General features: G+C 44.7%; 2 protein-coding genes and 1 non-coding gene across 4 annotated transcripts; 2 read left to right on the forward strand and 1 right to left on the reverse strand.

Moving 5' to 3' along the window:
- The first annotated feature begins 1,150 nt into the window (after positions 1-1,150).
- On the forward strand, positions 1,151-1,253 carry LOC128566159 (U6 spliceosomal RNA). The gene has a single exon (XR_008374454.1). It is a non-coding gene; the product is annotated as a U6 spliceosomal RNA (small nuclear RNA).
- A 9,179-nt stretch (positions 1,254-10,432) lies between these two features.
- Positions 10,433-13,212, reverse strand: EIF1AD (eukaryotic translation initiation factor 1A domain containing). 2 transcript variants are annotated; one of them, XM_053560753.1, is made up of 6 exons: positions 13,073-13,212; positions 12,164-12,258; positions 11,915-12,023; positions 11,708-11,816; positions 11,492-11,539; positions 10,433-10,745 (listed from the first exon to the last, which is right to left on the reverse strand). In XM_053560753.1, exons 2-6 carry the CDS (start codon positions 12,248-12,250, stop codon positions 10,604-10,606), a joined length of 495 nt encoding a protein of 164 aa, XP_053416728.1. In that variant the 5' UTR covers positions 12,251-12,258; positions 13,073-13,212; the 3' UTR covers positions 10,433-10,603. The 2 variants fall into 2 exon arrangements, with proteins under 2 accessions (XP_053416728.1, XP_053416727.1); XM_053560752.1 differs by having other exon boundaries at positions 12,966-13,103.
- Positions 13,213-13,446: 234 nt separating this feature from the next.
- BANF1 (BAF nuclear assembly factor 1) lies at positions 13,447-15,245 on the forward strand. Its single transcript, XM_053560755.1, has 3 exons — positions 13,447-13,586; positions 14,256-14,394; positions 14,719-15,245. Exons 2-3 carry the CDS (start codon positions 14,272-14,274, stop codon positions 14,863-14,865), a joined length of 270 nt encoding a protein of 89 aa, XP_053416730.1. The 5' UTR covers positions 13,447-13,586; positions 14,256-14,271; the 3' UTR covers positions 14,866-15,245.
- The last annotated feature ends 271 nt before the right edge of the window (positions 15,246-15,516 follow it).

Below are 15,516 nucleotides of genomic sequence, written 5' to 3' on the forward strand. Positions count from 1 at the left end.
AAAGATAGTTATTAAAGTGCTAGCTTTTATTCTGTGGCTGTGGGTGTGAAGCTGCTTGCATTATTAGAAATAACCAACTAGGGTGGGCTTGGTGGATCACGCCTGTAATCCTAGCACTCTGGGAGGCCAAGGATAGGAGATCACCTGAGCTCAGGAGTTCGAGACCAGCCTGAGCAAGAGTGAAATGAGATCTCTACTAAAAACAGAAAAACTAGCCAGGCATTATAGTGGAGCCTGGTACTCGGGAGGCTGAGGCAAGAGGATTTGTGAAACCCAGGAGTTTGAGGTTGCTGTGAGCTATGATGCCATGGCCCTCTACCCGGGGTTGTCTCAAAAAAGAAAAACAACCCCCCCCAGCTAACTAAATATTTTTAGAGATACAGTCTCATTATGTTACCTAGGCTGTCTTCCAAACCCCTGGGCTCAGGTGATCTTCACTTCAGCCTCCTGAGTAGCTGGGACTACAGATGGGTGCCAATGCACTGGACTAGAGTATTTAAATATAATAATATATGGGCCAGGGCGGCGCCTGTGGCTCAAGGAGTAGGCGCCGGTCCCATATGCCGGAGTTGGCGGGTTCAAACCTAGCCCTGGCCAAAAACCACAAAAAACAAACAAAAAAATAATATATGGGCCAAAAAGAAATCATACTGAAAATTATAAAATACTCAAAACTTATCTATAATGAAAATGAGAGATACTTAACATCCATCAGGATAGCTACTATCAAAATAAAACAAAAGGGTGGGAGGGATAGTAGGGGATAGTAGGGGGACCACAACTATGGAGCACATTGCAAGTACAAGTTGGTTCTATCATGTGTAGAACACAAATGTCCTAATGCTATAAATGGGTAAATGAGATGAAAGCTATGCTGATTAGTATGATTTAAGCACTGCAATCTGTACAAATAATCAACACACTGAAATGGGCATAAATGTATTTATGATCTATGTACAAAAGACTTAATTAAAAATAAATTAAAAAAATAAAAATAAAAGTTTAAAAACAACAAAAACAAACCCAAAATAAAACAAAAAACAAAATCAGAAAACACCAAGTGTTGATGATGTGGAGAAACTGGAACTCACGTGCACTGCTGGTGGGAATGTAAAATGGTGCAGCTACCATGGAAAACAGTATGGGGGTGGTAATTTTGGCAGCACATATACTAAAATTAGAACAATACACAGAAGATTAACGTGGCCCCTGTGCAAGGACGACACATGAAAACAGAGTCTCTCACTCTGTTGCCCAAGTTAGAGTGCCAGGGCTTTATAGCTCACAGCAACCTCAAACTCTTGGGCTCAATCGATCCTCTCATCTCAGCCTCCTCGGTAGCTGGAACTACAGATGCCCACCGCAATGCCTGGCTATTTTTCTTCTATTTTTAGAAGAGATGGGGACTCGCTCTTGCTCAGGCTAGTCTCAAACTCCTGAGCTCAGGCAATCCCCCTATCTTGGTCTCTCAGAGTGCTAGGTTATAGGCCTGAGCCACCGCACCTGGCCAGATTAAAAAAAAAAAAATCAAAACCAGAATTACAGTTTGATCCAGCAATTCCACTTCTGGGTCCATAACCAAAAGAATGAAAATCAGGGTCTCTTGGCTTGTAGCTTAGTGGCGAGGGCGCAGGCCACATACACCGGGGCTGGCAGATTCAAACTGGGCCCGGGCCCGCTAAAAAACGACAACTAGAACCAAAAAATAGCTGGGCATTGTGGCTGGCGCCAGTCGTAGAGAGAATCAAGAGGCAAGAGAATCACTTAAGCCCAAGAGTTTGAGGTTGCTATGAGTTGTGACACCACGCCACTCTACCAAGGGCAACATAGTGAAATTCTTGTCTCACAAAACAAAACAAAAAACAGGGTCTCAAAGACATTTGTACACCCATGTTTACAGCAACATTATCACAATAACTAAAGAGGAAGCTGGAGTCTATCTTTGGACAAATGGATAAACAAAATGTGATCGACTGGTGGCGCCTGTGGCTCAAGGAGTAGGGCGCCGGTCCCATATGCCGGAGGTGGCAGGTTCAAACCCAGCCCCGGCCAAAAATCACACACACACAAAAAAAACGTGATAGATATGTATGATGAATTACTCTACCTTAAAAAGAAAGGAATTACTGAAACATGCTAGAACACAGATGAACCTTGGGGACATTATGCTAAGTGTAATCAGTCACAAAAAAATACTGTACAATGCCACTTATCTAAGATAACTCAGAAAGTAGAACAGTGGGTGCCAGGGTTGGGGGAGTGGCAGATGAGAAGCTGTTAAGGGGCATCAAAGTTCTGGAGATTGGTTACACAACAATGTAAGAGCATCGATAGAAATTTTAGTATTTTAGCTTTATAAGGTAGGACTGCCTCAGAGATTGCAAATGGATAGCCAATGTGTGAGTCACACCTATAATCCCAGCACCTTGGGAAGCTGAGGTGGCAGAATATTTTGAGGCTAGAAGTTTTCAGTTCCACAAAAAATGAAAAAAAAAAAAAAAAAAAAAAAAAACAAAAAGTTAGCCAGGTACGGTGGTAGATGACTTACCCTGCAGTCCGAATTACTCAGAAGCTGAGGCTGGAAAATCACTAAAGCCCAGCAGGAGTTTGAGGTTACATGAGGTTACACTGAATTATGGTCATGCCACTACATTCCAGGTGACAGAATAAGGCTGTCTCATAAAGCTTGGTGGGGGTGGGGTGGGGTGGGGTGCTAAAGAGATGTAACAAATGTAAAAACTGTATGTGTATACAGAAACAGATTGTGGCAAAATCACATGAATTGTTGACCCAGTTGAAAGGTATACAAACACTTCACAATTCTTTAGCCTTTTCTTTGAGATGGGGGTCTTTGTTCCTCAAAGACCAGTGCCTAGTGCCTAGTCCACCCTTCAAAGCAAGTTTGGAAGTTTCAAAATTCCCTTGTTTGGGGTGAGAAAGGAGGTAAAGCTAAAAATGAATGAGCTAATTATCCAACCAAATGATTAGAAAAAGCAGCACAGAATAAACCCAAAGGAGTATGAGGAAGTGGGAAATATGTTAAAAGGCAGAAATTAATCAATAGAAAAAGCTACCAATGAAGAGGAATGACAACAGAAAGCTGGTGCTTTGAAGAGACTAATAGTTAACTTCTGCCAAAACTGACAGGCTACACAAAAGAAAGCACAAATAAGCAATATTAGATATAAAAAAAGGAGACAGAGGGGCGGTGCCTGTGGCTCAGCGGGTAGGGCGCCGGTCCCATATGCCGGAGGTGGCGGGTTCAAACCCAGCCCCGGCCAAATTAAAAAAAAAAAAAAAAAAAAAAGGAGACAGAACTTTAGGTACAGTCAATATTACAAACATAAGGCAATTGTACAAATAATTTGCCAGTACATTTGAAATGACAGTTAAGATGAGAAAATAGTTTTTCCTTGAAAACATAATTAAGTCAAGAATAGAGAATCTGAGTTATCTGTTACCACTAAAAATCAAGTTCAAAACCTACCTACCCCCTGCAAAAAAAAAAAAAAAAAAAAAATCCGATTTTATAGAACATTTTACCAAAAATTTTAGAAATGCAAAATTCCAATCTTATAGAAACTCTTTTAATGAAAATAAAGTGAGAGTGCTCTCTAGCTCATTTTATGAGGTTGGTATAACCTTGATAGAAAAAACTTAAACCATCTCACTCATAATCTAGATATCGAAACTCTCCAAAATAATCAGGAAATCAACTCCAGCAATATAATAAAAAATAGATAGTTTTTATTCCAGGAATGCAAGGATGTTTTAACATAAGAAAATGTCAAGATATTTCACCATATTTACAGATTAGTAAAGTAGAAAAGACACACGGTTAGCTAACATTGCCATTTGTGCTCCTTGGTACATACACATGGGTGTCTAGGGGACAAGGGAGGCAGGTCTGCTGGGCTGTGTGAGGAAGCCCTACCAGAATTGACCTGGCTGCAAAGGCTGGTCCTAAAGTGACAGAGGTGTAGTGTCTGAAGGGCAAAATCTGCAAGGGGGGGCCAGCACCACTAGGCAACCCATCACATAGACTGGCTATGGTATTAGGGGAAAAGGTCTCATTCTGGGAGATTTATTCAAACATGGGTGGATCCCACTACTAAGCGGGGAAAACAGAGGCAGAATCCAGCTTCAGAGAATGAAAAAGGGAAAAAGTAAGCAGAATACAAGGACTCTACCTCCATCAGAATTCTTAGCTACAACCCACAGAAGCTAAATGGCCAATAAAAGATGGAAAAGTAGAGATTAAAAGGTTTTAGAAGATTAAAAATATTATTAGATCGGGCGGCACCTGTGGCTCAGTGAGTAGGGCGCCGGCCCCATATACCGAGGGTGGCGGGTTCAAACCCAGCCCCGGCCAAACTGCAACAAAAAAAATAGCTGGGCGCTGTGGCGGGCGCCTGTAGTCCCAGCTACTCGGGAGGCTGAGGCAGGAGAATCGCCTAAGCCCAGGAGTTGGAGGTTGCTGTGAGCTGTGTGACGCCACGGCACTCTACCGAGGGCAATAAAGTGAAACTCTGTCTCTACAAAAAAAAATATTATTAGATCACAGAATCCCTGAGAGAGCTGGAGAAAAATGTAAGATCAAACTTATAGATACAATGCCACAAAAACATACAGATGCATGATAAGTGGGGAACAAAGGACTACTTAGAGAAAAAATGTATAGTTCTAAATATATTAGAAAACAAAATGAAACGAACCATATAGTTAGAGAAACTAGAAACATGTACCCAAAGAAACAGAAGAAAACGGCCAACAATGATGACGGACATCTTGCAAAGCTAGCCAAACAAAACAGAAAACACACAGAATACAGAATATATGCAGTCTAGCAAATTCATGAACTCACCCCAGAAGTGCTACATACCTCATTGCTGAATATTACTACTGTCACTTTCAAGGTACTCCCCCTGAGAAGCTATGACTGATGCCAGTGCCTAGTCCACCCTTCAAAGCAATTGTAGAACTCTTTTTCTGGAATGGCCATCAGAGCTGTCGTCGTACAAGGCCTGACAATTAATTTGTGAACTCATCCTAGAAAAAGGGCTACATACTTCATTGCTGAATATCACTAAGGTCACCTTCAAAGTACACCCCTGGCCATCTGGTGTCCATATGATTTTCAGCAATGAGGTATGTTAGCACTTTTTCTAGGTGAGTTAATGCATTTATTTGTCTGACTTTTGTATGTTTGTTGGCTTTATCTGCCCTTACCCCTTGCCCGTTTTTTCTGTTTGACAGAATCTCCATTCTCTGGGAAACACACACATATGAATCGGGTGTGTCTCACCATGCTTCTATCCTCCATCTCTAGCCCTGATCACAGTGACTGCTCTGAGTAAGACCAATTGGGTTTCCCCGAAACACAGGAACTCTCAAGAAAGGACTCTTTGTCTGTAAGGACCGTGTATAAACTGCAGCTTCCTTTTTTTTTTTTGCAGTTTTTGGCTGGGCTGGGTTTGAACCCGCCACCTCCAGCATATGAGGCTGGCGCCCTACTCCTTTGAGTCACAGGCACTGCCCTAAACCGCAGCTTCCTACAGAAAACACCATAGGAAGGAAAAGGTTGATCAACCAGGAGCAGAGACACCTGAGAGACAAATGAGGGCTCTGAGGAATCACGCTGACTTTAACTCAGCTCCTTCTAAAGTGCACCATTCTCAAACATCAGGCCAATGAACCCTGTTTGAGTTCAATTTTGTCACCTGTAAAAGTCCCCCCACATACAAATATTATAATGACATTTTCTCTCAAAAGTTTAAATACACACAAAACATAATTCTAGAATGATATAAATTACCCAAATTGACTCAAAGATAGAAACTTCGGAATGCTATAGAAGAAACTAAAAGGCAACCAAAAAAGACCAAGCACAGGTGCTTTTTAAACAAATTCCTCTCCTATATACTATTCAAGCCTGAAGAAAAGGATGTCTCGGCCAGGTGAGGCAGTTCACGCCTGTAATCCCAGAACTTGGGAGGCTGAGGCAGGTGCACTGCCTGAGCTTGTAGGTTCGAGACCAGCCTGAGTAGAAGCAGGACCTCTGTCTCTAAAAATAGCAAGAGCAAGACCCTGTCTCCTGTTGTGGAGGGCGCCTGTAGTCCTAGTTACTTGGGAGGCTGAGGCAAGAGAATCACTTGAGCCCAAGAGGAGGTTGCTGTGAGCTATGACACCAAAGCACTCTACCGAGGGTGACAAGTGAGATTATCTTAAATAAATAAATAAATAAAGGATGTCTCCAAACCCATCCTACAAGGCCAGCATAATGCTGAAAAGGGAGATCATTTAAAACAAAAGGGAAATTGGCCCAGAGATAGATATAAAAATTTTACATAAATAAATAATATACCATAAAACTAAGCAAGGTTTACATCAGAATGCAAGACTGATTTGGCATTAGGAAACATTGTATGTAATTCAATACAATAAAAGAAAACTTTTTGACTATCTCAATAGATGTCAAAATTCATCACTGCAAAAAAAAAAAATTCATCACTGCTGAATAAAGGAAAAAACCCTCAGTAAGCTAGGAATAGAAGAAAACAACTTCAGTCTAGGAAAAGTTAAAATCAAGAACCCTGTTTCATGATGAAACAGGGGAACCATTCCCACAGAGAAAAATCAAAGGTTCCATTCAACAACAGAGTAGACATCCTGGCCTTCTGATTCATGAGAAAAAGAAATGAGTATAAAGGAGAAAATAAAATTGCCACTAATAGGGTATGATTTGACCACCTAGAGAGTTAAGAGAACCAACTAAATAACTCTGAGAACTGATGAATGTCCAATTAGATCAACAAGGTGTGAGCAATACAAAGATGGATGCCAGTGACAGTTGAAACATAATTTCACAAGATTCTATTCATGAGTAACTAGGAATTTTATAAAATTCCTATGAATTGAGACTAAATCAAGTTAGAAACCTAAAAGGCCCACATGACACCACCACCTCAACAACAAAAAAATACCTTATTTCTGAATAGTAAGATTTAATACCATTAAGATACCACTTCTCCTCAAATAAAACTTTTTTCAAAAAATCATGCCAATGAAAACCCCAAGAGATGGGCGGCGCCTGTGGCTCAGTCGGTAAGGCGCCGGCCCCATATACCAAGGGTGACGGGTTCAAACCCGGCCCCGGCCAAACTGCAACCAAAAAAAATAGCCGGGTGTTGTGGCGGGTGCCTGTAGTCCCAGCTACTTGGGAGGCTGAGGCAAGAGAATCACTTAAGCCCAGGAGTTGGAGGTTGCTGTGAGCTGTGAGGCCACAGCACTCTACCGAAGGCCATAAAGTGAGACTCTGTCTCTACAAAAAAAAAAAAAGAAAACCCCAAGAGAATTTTTAAATAAAAATTGACACTTTGGGAGGTGAAGGAAAGAGGATTACTCAAGGGCAGAAGTTTGAGATCACCCTTGGCAAGACAGCAAGACCCTGTCTCTATGAAAACAAAATTAGCTAGACGTGTAGTCCTAGCGATTAGGGAGGCTGAAGTGGGAGGATCCCTTAAGCACCAGACTTCCAGGTTGCAGTGGGCTGTGACTGAGCCATTACACTTCAGCCTGGGCAACAGAGTGAGACCCTATCTCAGCATAAAAAAAAAAAAAAATTCTTACATAAGAGAATACCTGAAAATATGAAATGGCCAAGGAATGGCAAGGTAGGGGAACTATCACATTACCAATCACACTTTAAAACTCGGTGTAGGAACATACGTCAAAAGGATAAAATTTCGCCAAAGAGGTCCATATGTACCTAGGGAATTTATTTATTTTTGAGACAGAGTCTCATTTTGTTGCCCTTGCATCATAGCTCACAGCAACCTCAAACTCTTGGGCTGAAGTGATTCTCTTGCCTCAGCCTTCTGAGTAGCTGGGACTACAGGCACCCACTGTGACCCCCAGCTATTTTTTAGAGACGAGGTTTTGCTCTGGCTCAAGCTGGTCTCAAGCCTGTGAGCTCAGGCAATCCACCTGCCTCAGCCTCCTGAGAGGTAGGATTACAGGTGTGAGCCAACATGCCTGGCCTGGAATTTATTTTTAAAAATGTATTTCTAATGAGAACCAACTGTTCAAAAAATGGGATAGGGACAAGTGGCATTATCTTTAGAAAAGTTAGCTCACTCTCTCCCATAAAAAACAAACTTCAACTGAGTTAAAGATATACACACATATATCTTTAACTCATCTGGTTTTTTTTTTTGTATATACCGTATATATACATTTCATACAAATGTATACACACACTTACGTAAATATTTAAGGCCACACTAGGCAAACAGAAGAGAAAGTGAAATGAGGAGCAAATAAAGTGGTAGCTGGAGAGGATGTGGGCTCAGAACAAAAATCGGATTTCATAGCATGTTTGATGCTAATACATCCCATGCAGTAGTAGAGAATGACAAGAATCCCCCTCCCCCCCCAAAACCACAAAAGTCCTTAAGGAAGCAAGAGGAGAGAGAGGCTCCAAAGCACAAGAGTAAAGATTTAAGTCTCACTGGCTTAGAATGGGAAGTAAAAAGATGGGAAGATTCACAAGCACATTTGCAGAGCTGGGAATGGGAAGGAAGGTGTTCCTTCCAATGGCTATTTCTTAAAGAAGTACCCGTTGTCAGTGGCGCCTGTGGCTCAATGAGTAGGGCGCCGGCCCCATATACCAAGGGTGACAGGTTCAAACCCAGCCCTGGCCAAACTGCAACCAAAAAATAGCCGGGTGTTGTGGCGGATACTTGCAGTCCCAGCTGCTGGGGAGGCTGAGGCAAGAGAATCACGTAAGCCCAAGAGCTAGAGGTTGCTGTGAGTCTTGTGACATCATGGCACTCCAGTAACTGCTGCAGGAAGGAGGAAATTGGTACACAAGACAGAAGTTTCGAAACAGATATCCCAGCGTAGATCTACTAAGCAGTGCTGAGTATCCACTTGAGGTTTGTGATTACGAACTTAAGGTACAACTGTTCATTAAGGTTCATTACTATCTCTCCTTGGGTTTGGGCACAGAGGTGAATGATTGAGTTCACTGAGGGTTAGTTTTTACTAGATGAATAAAATTGAGACAGGGGAATAGAAGGTACAGACTATGGGTCAGTGCTATACATGGAGGGATGTGAAGACAAGAGATTAATGATGAGAATGAGGATAAACAAATTTTTGGAGAAGGCGTAGTTCAGTAAGCAAGAAAGCCAGGAGGTGGTGTACATCTACTTAGGTTCAGAAAGTTCTATTGGTAAGGGTTCCAGAGAGTGAAGGGATGGAGGTAGCAGTGTGGAATAGAAGACAAGGCCAGAAGTTTGGGGGATACTAAGGAGCCAAGGAGCCATAGTGCTGAACAACATCATTATGAGATAACAGAAAATGACGCAGCAGGGGTGGAAGATTCTGAGCCAGGGGGTAAACTCTTGTACGAATGAGCAGTGACACAAAGTTCAACCCCAGAAATTAAAAGGAAGAGTGCATAGCCAGAGGTGAAGATGTGGGATGAGACATGTCTGTAAGAGAGCTGGTTGGAAGGGATGGTTTGAGTAGCCACAAAGGGTAAGGATGAAAGAGCAGCCTCCGTATTAAAGGTTCTAAGATAAGTGATATCCTCAGGGAATAACCAAGTTTCTTTTTTTTTGTAGAGACAGAGTCTCACTGTACTGCCCTTGGTAGAGCGCCGTGGCGTCACACGGCTCACAGCAACCTCTAGCTCTTGGGCTTATGCGATTCTCTTGCCTCAGCCTCCTGAGTAGCTGGGACTACAGGCGCCCGCCACAACGCCCGGCTATTTTTTTGTTGCAGTTTGGCCGGGGCTGGGTTTGAACCCGCCACCCTCGGCATATGGGGCCGAGGCCCTACTCACTGAGCCACAGGCGCCACCCGGGAATAACCAAGTTTCAAATGAAATCAGGAAATGGAAGAACCATTCAAAACAGGGTTAAGGATACAGAAAGGTCTGCTTACCCTCATTCTGGTGGTGACAGATAGTTAAGAGTGGAAGAGAGATGAGGTGCAACCAGGGGATGTATATGGCACAAGGAGATGAGCACTCCTGTAAATTCAGATGATTAGAATGGTAAGGGAAAAAGCTCACGAGGCACTACAGGATTTAACACCAGTGTTTCCCAAAGGCAGGTAGGAATCAGGTCCTAAGGCTGTAATCCTGAACACTTGCATCGGTATTAACTGTAAACAGGAATTGAAGCAGGATACTCCTGATGGCTTAACATATAGCATGAAGACAAAGTAACAGGGCCGGGGAGAGAGAGAGAAATAAATATATAGATTTTAATAGAGATAGATAGAAAAAACACAGCACCCAGCAAAGATTCCAGTCATTCTTCGCTTCCTTCTCATTCAGCCCACTGGCCTGTAAAACCTCTACTATGGAGTTTTATACTTCACCATAAGTCTCCCTCCCCCAAGAGAGTCACTCAGACACCAGTACAAGTCACCACCCACCAGGGGTTTAATTTTCCCGTCAAAAGGTCAGTTCAGAGAGGGGCCCTGCCTTGTCCCCATCCAGGGGCAAAGGTCTGCAGAGCACCTTGGGAATGTCCAAGCCTAGAAAAGTCAGGGAGTAGTCCCTGAGCAAGTGCAGAATGGGTCAGATGTCTCAGGTTGCCTCCTCCTCTTCACTCTCCTCTTCACTCTCATGATACTGTCTGCGGTTGGTGTTAACAAAGAGATCCGAATCATCTTCGGAGCTGGACTCTTCTGTTGACTGTGGCTCAGCTGGGAGTTCTGGCTGAGTCTGTCTGCATGGGGAGAAAGATACCTTCTAGGAAAATCAGATCTGTAATTAAAACAGTTCCAAAAAAAAGAGGACCATTTGACCAGCAGTCAGGGTCCTGTAGGCCTGCCAAAATGCAATACATCCTTAAAGACTAACATGAGGGACAGAGTCAGAGCAAACAGCGGGAAATACCTGGCCAAAGAAAAATAGGGTAAAGACTGTCTCCACCCCAAAAGTTTGCTATAGCCATTGGTTTTACATAGGTATAATAATGATTCTATCACCCCCAACTAACACATAGTGGACCCACATGACATACCAGGTACCATACTAAATAATCGTACAAGCTTTAGCTTTAATCCTCATGAATCTCTCATTTTATAGATGAGCAAACAGACTCTTAGATCAAATAACTTGCTTAAAGTCACTCAGCTTAAAGTAGCAAAACTAGGATTTTAACCCAGAGCATCTAACCTTTAAATGATATTCACATAATCCCCTAATTATACCATTAATACACATTCGGATAAACCTAGGTAGGAAGAAAAGAAGACTCTATCTTTCCCTCAGGGTATGAAGGTGTGAACCCCAATTATTTTATTTATTTTATCTTATTATTTATTTATTTATTTTTTTTGTAGAGACAGAGTCTCACTGTCCCGCCCTCGGGTAGAGTGCCATGACATCACATGGCTCACAGCAACCTCTAACTCTTAACTCTTGGAACTCCAATTTTTTACCTTCCCTAATGTAAGGCTTATTTCTCACCTGTTCCTGTTGTTGTGTTTCTTAGCCACTTCAGAGAAGGCCTCAGGCCTGTGCCAAGAAAAAAGCCAGGGTCAGGGAGGACAGAATCTCTCAGCAAAAGGCGCTATTTCCGGTTGTTCATACCTAGAATGCTATTCTCTTCTCTTCCCCAAAGCCCCACCTAGAAATTCAACCCCCTCAGAAACCAGAGAGCCAATGATAAAGAGACCACCTTACCAGAGCCCCTCCTTTTGCAGAGAGCGCACATGGTCTTTGCAGAGCACAAAGGAGATCTCAGCCTTCACCTTTTCTCCCTCTTCAATAGGGTCAACAATGAGAAAGTCTCCTATAGGTTAAAAAATAGGCAATGTCAGTTCTGCTTGTGATGGGGAAAGCTGAGGCCACAGGAAATGGTTCTATCACCTACAGGGCTGTTTCTCTCACCTCTCTTAATCCAGATGTTCTTGCGGTACTTGGAAGGCATGCTCACTAGGAAGCGCTGCCCCTGGGCTGTTTCCACCTCATGTAGATTGTTCCCTGGGGTCCTGAGTACCTGGTTCAGGAGAGACCAAGGATTAGTCTCATTAGTCAGACCAAATACCTTCTGAGATGCACTGCATCTTACCCCCACCCCAGGGACCCTAAGGAATGGAAGGATGGAGGGCAGAGCAGCTCCTCCCCAATGCCACTCACCCTCACGATCTGCTGGTGGTCAGAGGGCACCATGTGTTCCCCCAGCAACTCCTTCACCACGTGCTTCCTCTTGGTGGCCTGAGACATGTTTGGTTCTGTCCCAGAGTGGTTAGGGACACACACAGAAAGGACTGTTAGAAATTCAAACTCCTGTTTGACCATTAGGAAGACTTTACTTCTCCTCCTCCTGAAATCCTTGGATGGCAAGCTCAGAACCCAGGACTGTTTTGAAGATGAGGAGGGGGCTTTTACTGAGAAGGGACACAGTGTCCTGGTTAAGAATATGGGCTGTGAAGTCTAATTTTCTGGATTCAAATCCTACCTTGGTTATGGCTAACCGTTCAACTTCTGTAAGCCACAAAAAAATAGCTAACTCAGCAATTAAAAAACCCAAGATAGCGCAAATAGTACAGTGAACGTCATATTAAAATAAATCCTATTACCTGGCGTGATCACAAAACTACACACATGTTCCCAAGAAGTCATTCTGGCAACCTCTCCAGGAGTTAAACTGTATTTTCCTCAACATGCACGTACACTCAAAGTCTAGCACAGCCGCACAACACAGATGCTAAATCTAGAAATACACTACAACCACAAACTAATCAGGTGACTACTACGATGGTCCAGGCCAGGTGAGCTGGTTTCGTCTGCGGCATTTGCCAGATTTCTGACCCTGATACTTAAAATATGAGAGCTTTCTTTTCCAAAGAAAACTCCGACGTGTCATCTCTAATTGTTGTTCCCTGACCTCCTCCCCACAAGCCGGAGGAAAGACCTTCAGAAAAAGATCCACACTTACTCTCTGGCCCTCGGTTCCCCGGGGCGATGCACGAGCCACCCCGTTTTTCAGGCTGAAAACGACTAACTTCAAGGATGAGCCAATAAAAGCACAGAAAAAGAACTTGCCAGCCGCAGCGACGGTAGCGTCAGTTTGAACTCAGGACTCCAGTGTTCAGAGGTCCCGCCAACCCGACAGCAAGGAGAGCGACGCGAATCCGGGTCAGACCCCACTCTGAAAACTGAACTTCCGGCGCTCTCTCGGAAGCCTCCCCGTCACCCTTGCCCTCCCTTGTCCGTCTTTCTAACTCTTCCCACCGCCAGGTTGGTCAAACCTAAGTCCTTGTGTTCCGGGCAGCCGATTAAAGTAGTATTCTCCCTGAAGGCCTCTCTCTTCCAACCGGAAGAACTGCTGGAGTAGCGAGACGGTGGAAAGCAGCTGAGCTTCCCGCTATAGACAGCGGTGACGTCCGGGGCGCATGAACTCTATGGCCCTCTAGTGGCTAGAGGCGCCCAACTGGGTGTTTTCTTAAGGCGGCTATTGAGACGACCCGGAAGCGGAAGTCGGAGAAAGTTCTAGTTTGAAGTATCGACGGGAGCGGCCGGGTGGCGCGAGGAACCGTTACGGGAACCGGAGGTGCTGGTGAGCGCGAGCCGTGGAGCAGGGCCCTGACTGGAGGCCAGGGGAGGCGCGGGAAGGAGGGGAGAAGAGGAGTCGCAAGCGCTGTGGCGTGCCACAAGAGGCTGGGAGAGGGCCCGGCCGCGCTGCGCGGAGAAGGCGGGGCGCAGCGCGTGGGAGCGGGGGCGGTGCGGAGGGGGCGGGGCCAGCGGGACCGAGCGCGGCGCCAGCCCCGCCAGCCTGCGGGGTTCTCTGTGCGACGCTCTGGGACTGCCCCCTCGCTCTGTGAATGGCTTGTGGAGGGCAAGTGGGACAGGACAGAGACTTTTCTTTGCTTTTCATACCAGGTGGCTGTTGCGAGGAGGATTGTTGCTTTCTTTGCTCAGCCAAGGTCACAGAGTGACAGCTTCAGAGCTGAAACCTTTCCACTGCCTGGCGTGCGCCACCTGTTAGAGCAGGACAGTATGTTTTCGAGGGCAATAGGAAGGAGAAGATATGTATTTTTTATTTTATTTTTTTTTCTGAACAGTAAGAAAAGTTTCTCTCTGGACCTCAGTTTTCTCCTCTGAAGTGAGAGGAACGGAGTAAGCCTTTATAAAGCTGGCCTAGTTACTTTTTTAATATGAGTTTGCTAGGGGGCACTTGTGAGTTCTTGATCTTAAGCCTTAACCTGCCTTTTCTTGGCGTTCCCAGATTAAACCTGATCAAGATGACAACCTCCCAAAAGCACCGGGACTTCGTGGCAGAGCCCATGGGGGAAAAGCCAGTGGGGAGCTTAGCTGGGATTGGTGAAGTCCTGGGCAAGAAGCTGGAGGAAAGGGGCTTTGACAAGGTGTGTGGTGGTCCCATGAACCGTAGAGGGCTGGGAGTAGAAGTAGTATTTCCTGGCAGAGAAGTCAATGCAGCTTGGTTTTGTTGAAAGAAAGAAAAATTTCCTGGTAGGTTGGGAGTGAGGAAAAGTGAGTGTATCTGTTGGGGAGTGGACAGTGGTGTATTATTTCAAGAGACTGCTAAAGGCTGGCCATGTAGTAGGCAAGAGGTCTGGGGGCAAAACCTGCCCTGTCTCTAAGACTTAGGTGCTTTGAATGCCACAAAGTGGCTTTCTTACTTTTAGCCCCCACTGAGTACTTGGTATGCCCTTTACTTTGTTTCACAGGCATATGTGGTCCTTGGCCAGTTCCTGGTGCTAAAGAAAGATGAAGACCTCTTCCGGGAATGGCTGAAGGACACATGTGGCGCCAATGCTAAGCAGTCCCGAGATTGCTTTGGATGCCTCCGAGAGTGGTGTGACGCCTTCTTGTGATGCTCTCTAGGGATCCCTCAATCCCCAACCCCAGCATTTAGTCTCCAGAATTTGCAGCTGAGTGGGGACTCCTTCCTTGTCCTCTACAAAGGAAAAGATTGCTATTGTAGTCACCTCCGATGTACTCCAGGGTCTTCTGGGAGTTTTCTCCCTTCACCATTTCAACTTTTTTGGAATTCTTTTGCACTTGCATGCATCTCCCTTTTCCTTCCCCTGCCGGTTCCATGTTAGCAGTTACCAGCTTTCCTGAGTGGATTCCTGGCCCCTTCCCTCACCCCCACCTTTAATCTTCTGTCTGTCTGATGCCATTTGGCTCCATTTTGGGCAGAACAGTCACTGTCCTTATAAAGTTTTTAGATCAATAAAGTCAGTGGCCTTCATAACTGGGCTTTGTGCATTGAAAAGCCAGTGTGCCGGGAGTTACCTCTTCCCCAGGGACTGACCAGGTTTTCCTCACCCCTTATCAGTGCAGACCGAAACTGGCAGTTTCCCTTCCCACTCCTAGAGGGCAGCCACCCTAGCCATGTGGGCCTCAGGCAGGTTCCTTGGAGTGTCTCAATCCCTGAGTAATATGGGAGAGAGCGTGGGTTGACCTCTCTCTGGGAGCCAGATGGATTGTGGTGTTCCAGAAGTCAGTCGAGTCAACAGCTG

Source organism: Nycticebus coucang, chromosome 14, assembly GCF_027406575.1.
Source record: "Nycticebus coucang isolate mNycCou1 chromosome 14, mNycCou1.pri, whole genome shotgun sequence".
NCBI classification, from domain to species: Eukaryota; Metazoa; Chordata; class Mammalia; order Primates; family Lorisidae; genus Nycticebus; species Nycticebus coucang.

Excerpts from the sequence above, each read along its gene's own strand:
- EIF1AD (XM_053560753.1), bottom strand. The coding sequence starts at position 12,250 with ATGTCTCAGGCCACCAAGAGGAAGCACGTGGTGAAGGAGTTGCTGGGG. Across the intron at positions 12,024-12,163 it reads ACCACCAGCAGATCGTGAGG|GTACTCAGGACCCCAGGGAA; the intron begins GTGAGTGGCATT and ends CTCCTGAACCAG. Across the intron at positions 11,540-11,707 it reads CTGCAAAAGGAGGGGCTCTG|GCCTGAGGCCTTCTCTGAAG; the intron begins GTAAGGTGGTCT and ends TTCTTGGCACAG.
- BANF1 (XM_053560755.1), top strand. The coding sequence starts at position 14,272 with ATGACAACCTCCCAAAAGCACCGGGACTTCGTGGCAGAGCCCATGGGG. Across the intron at positions 14,395-14,718 it reads AGGAAAGGGGCTTTGACAAG|GCATATGTGGTCCTTGGCCA; the intron begins GTGTGTGGTGGT and ends TTTGTTTCACAG.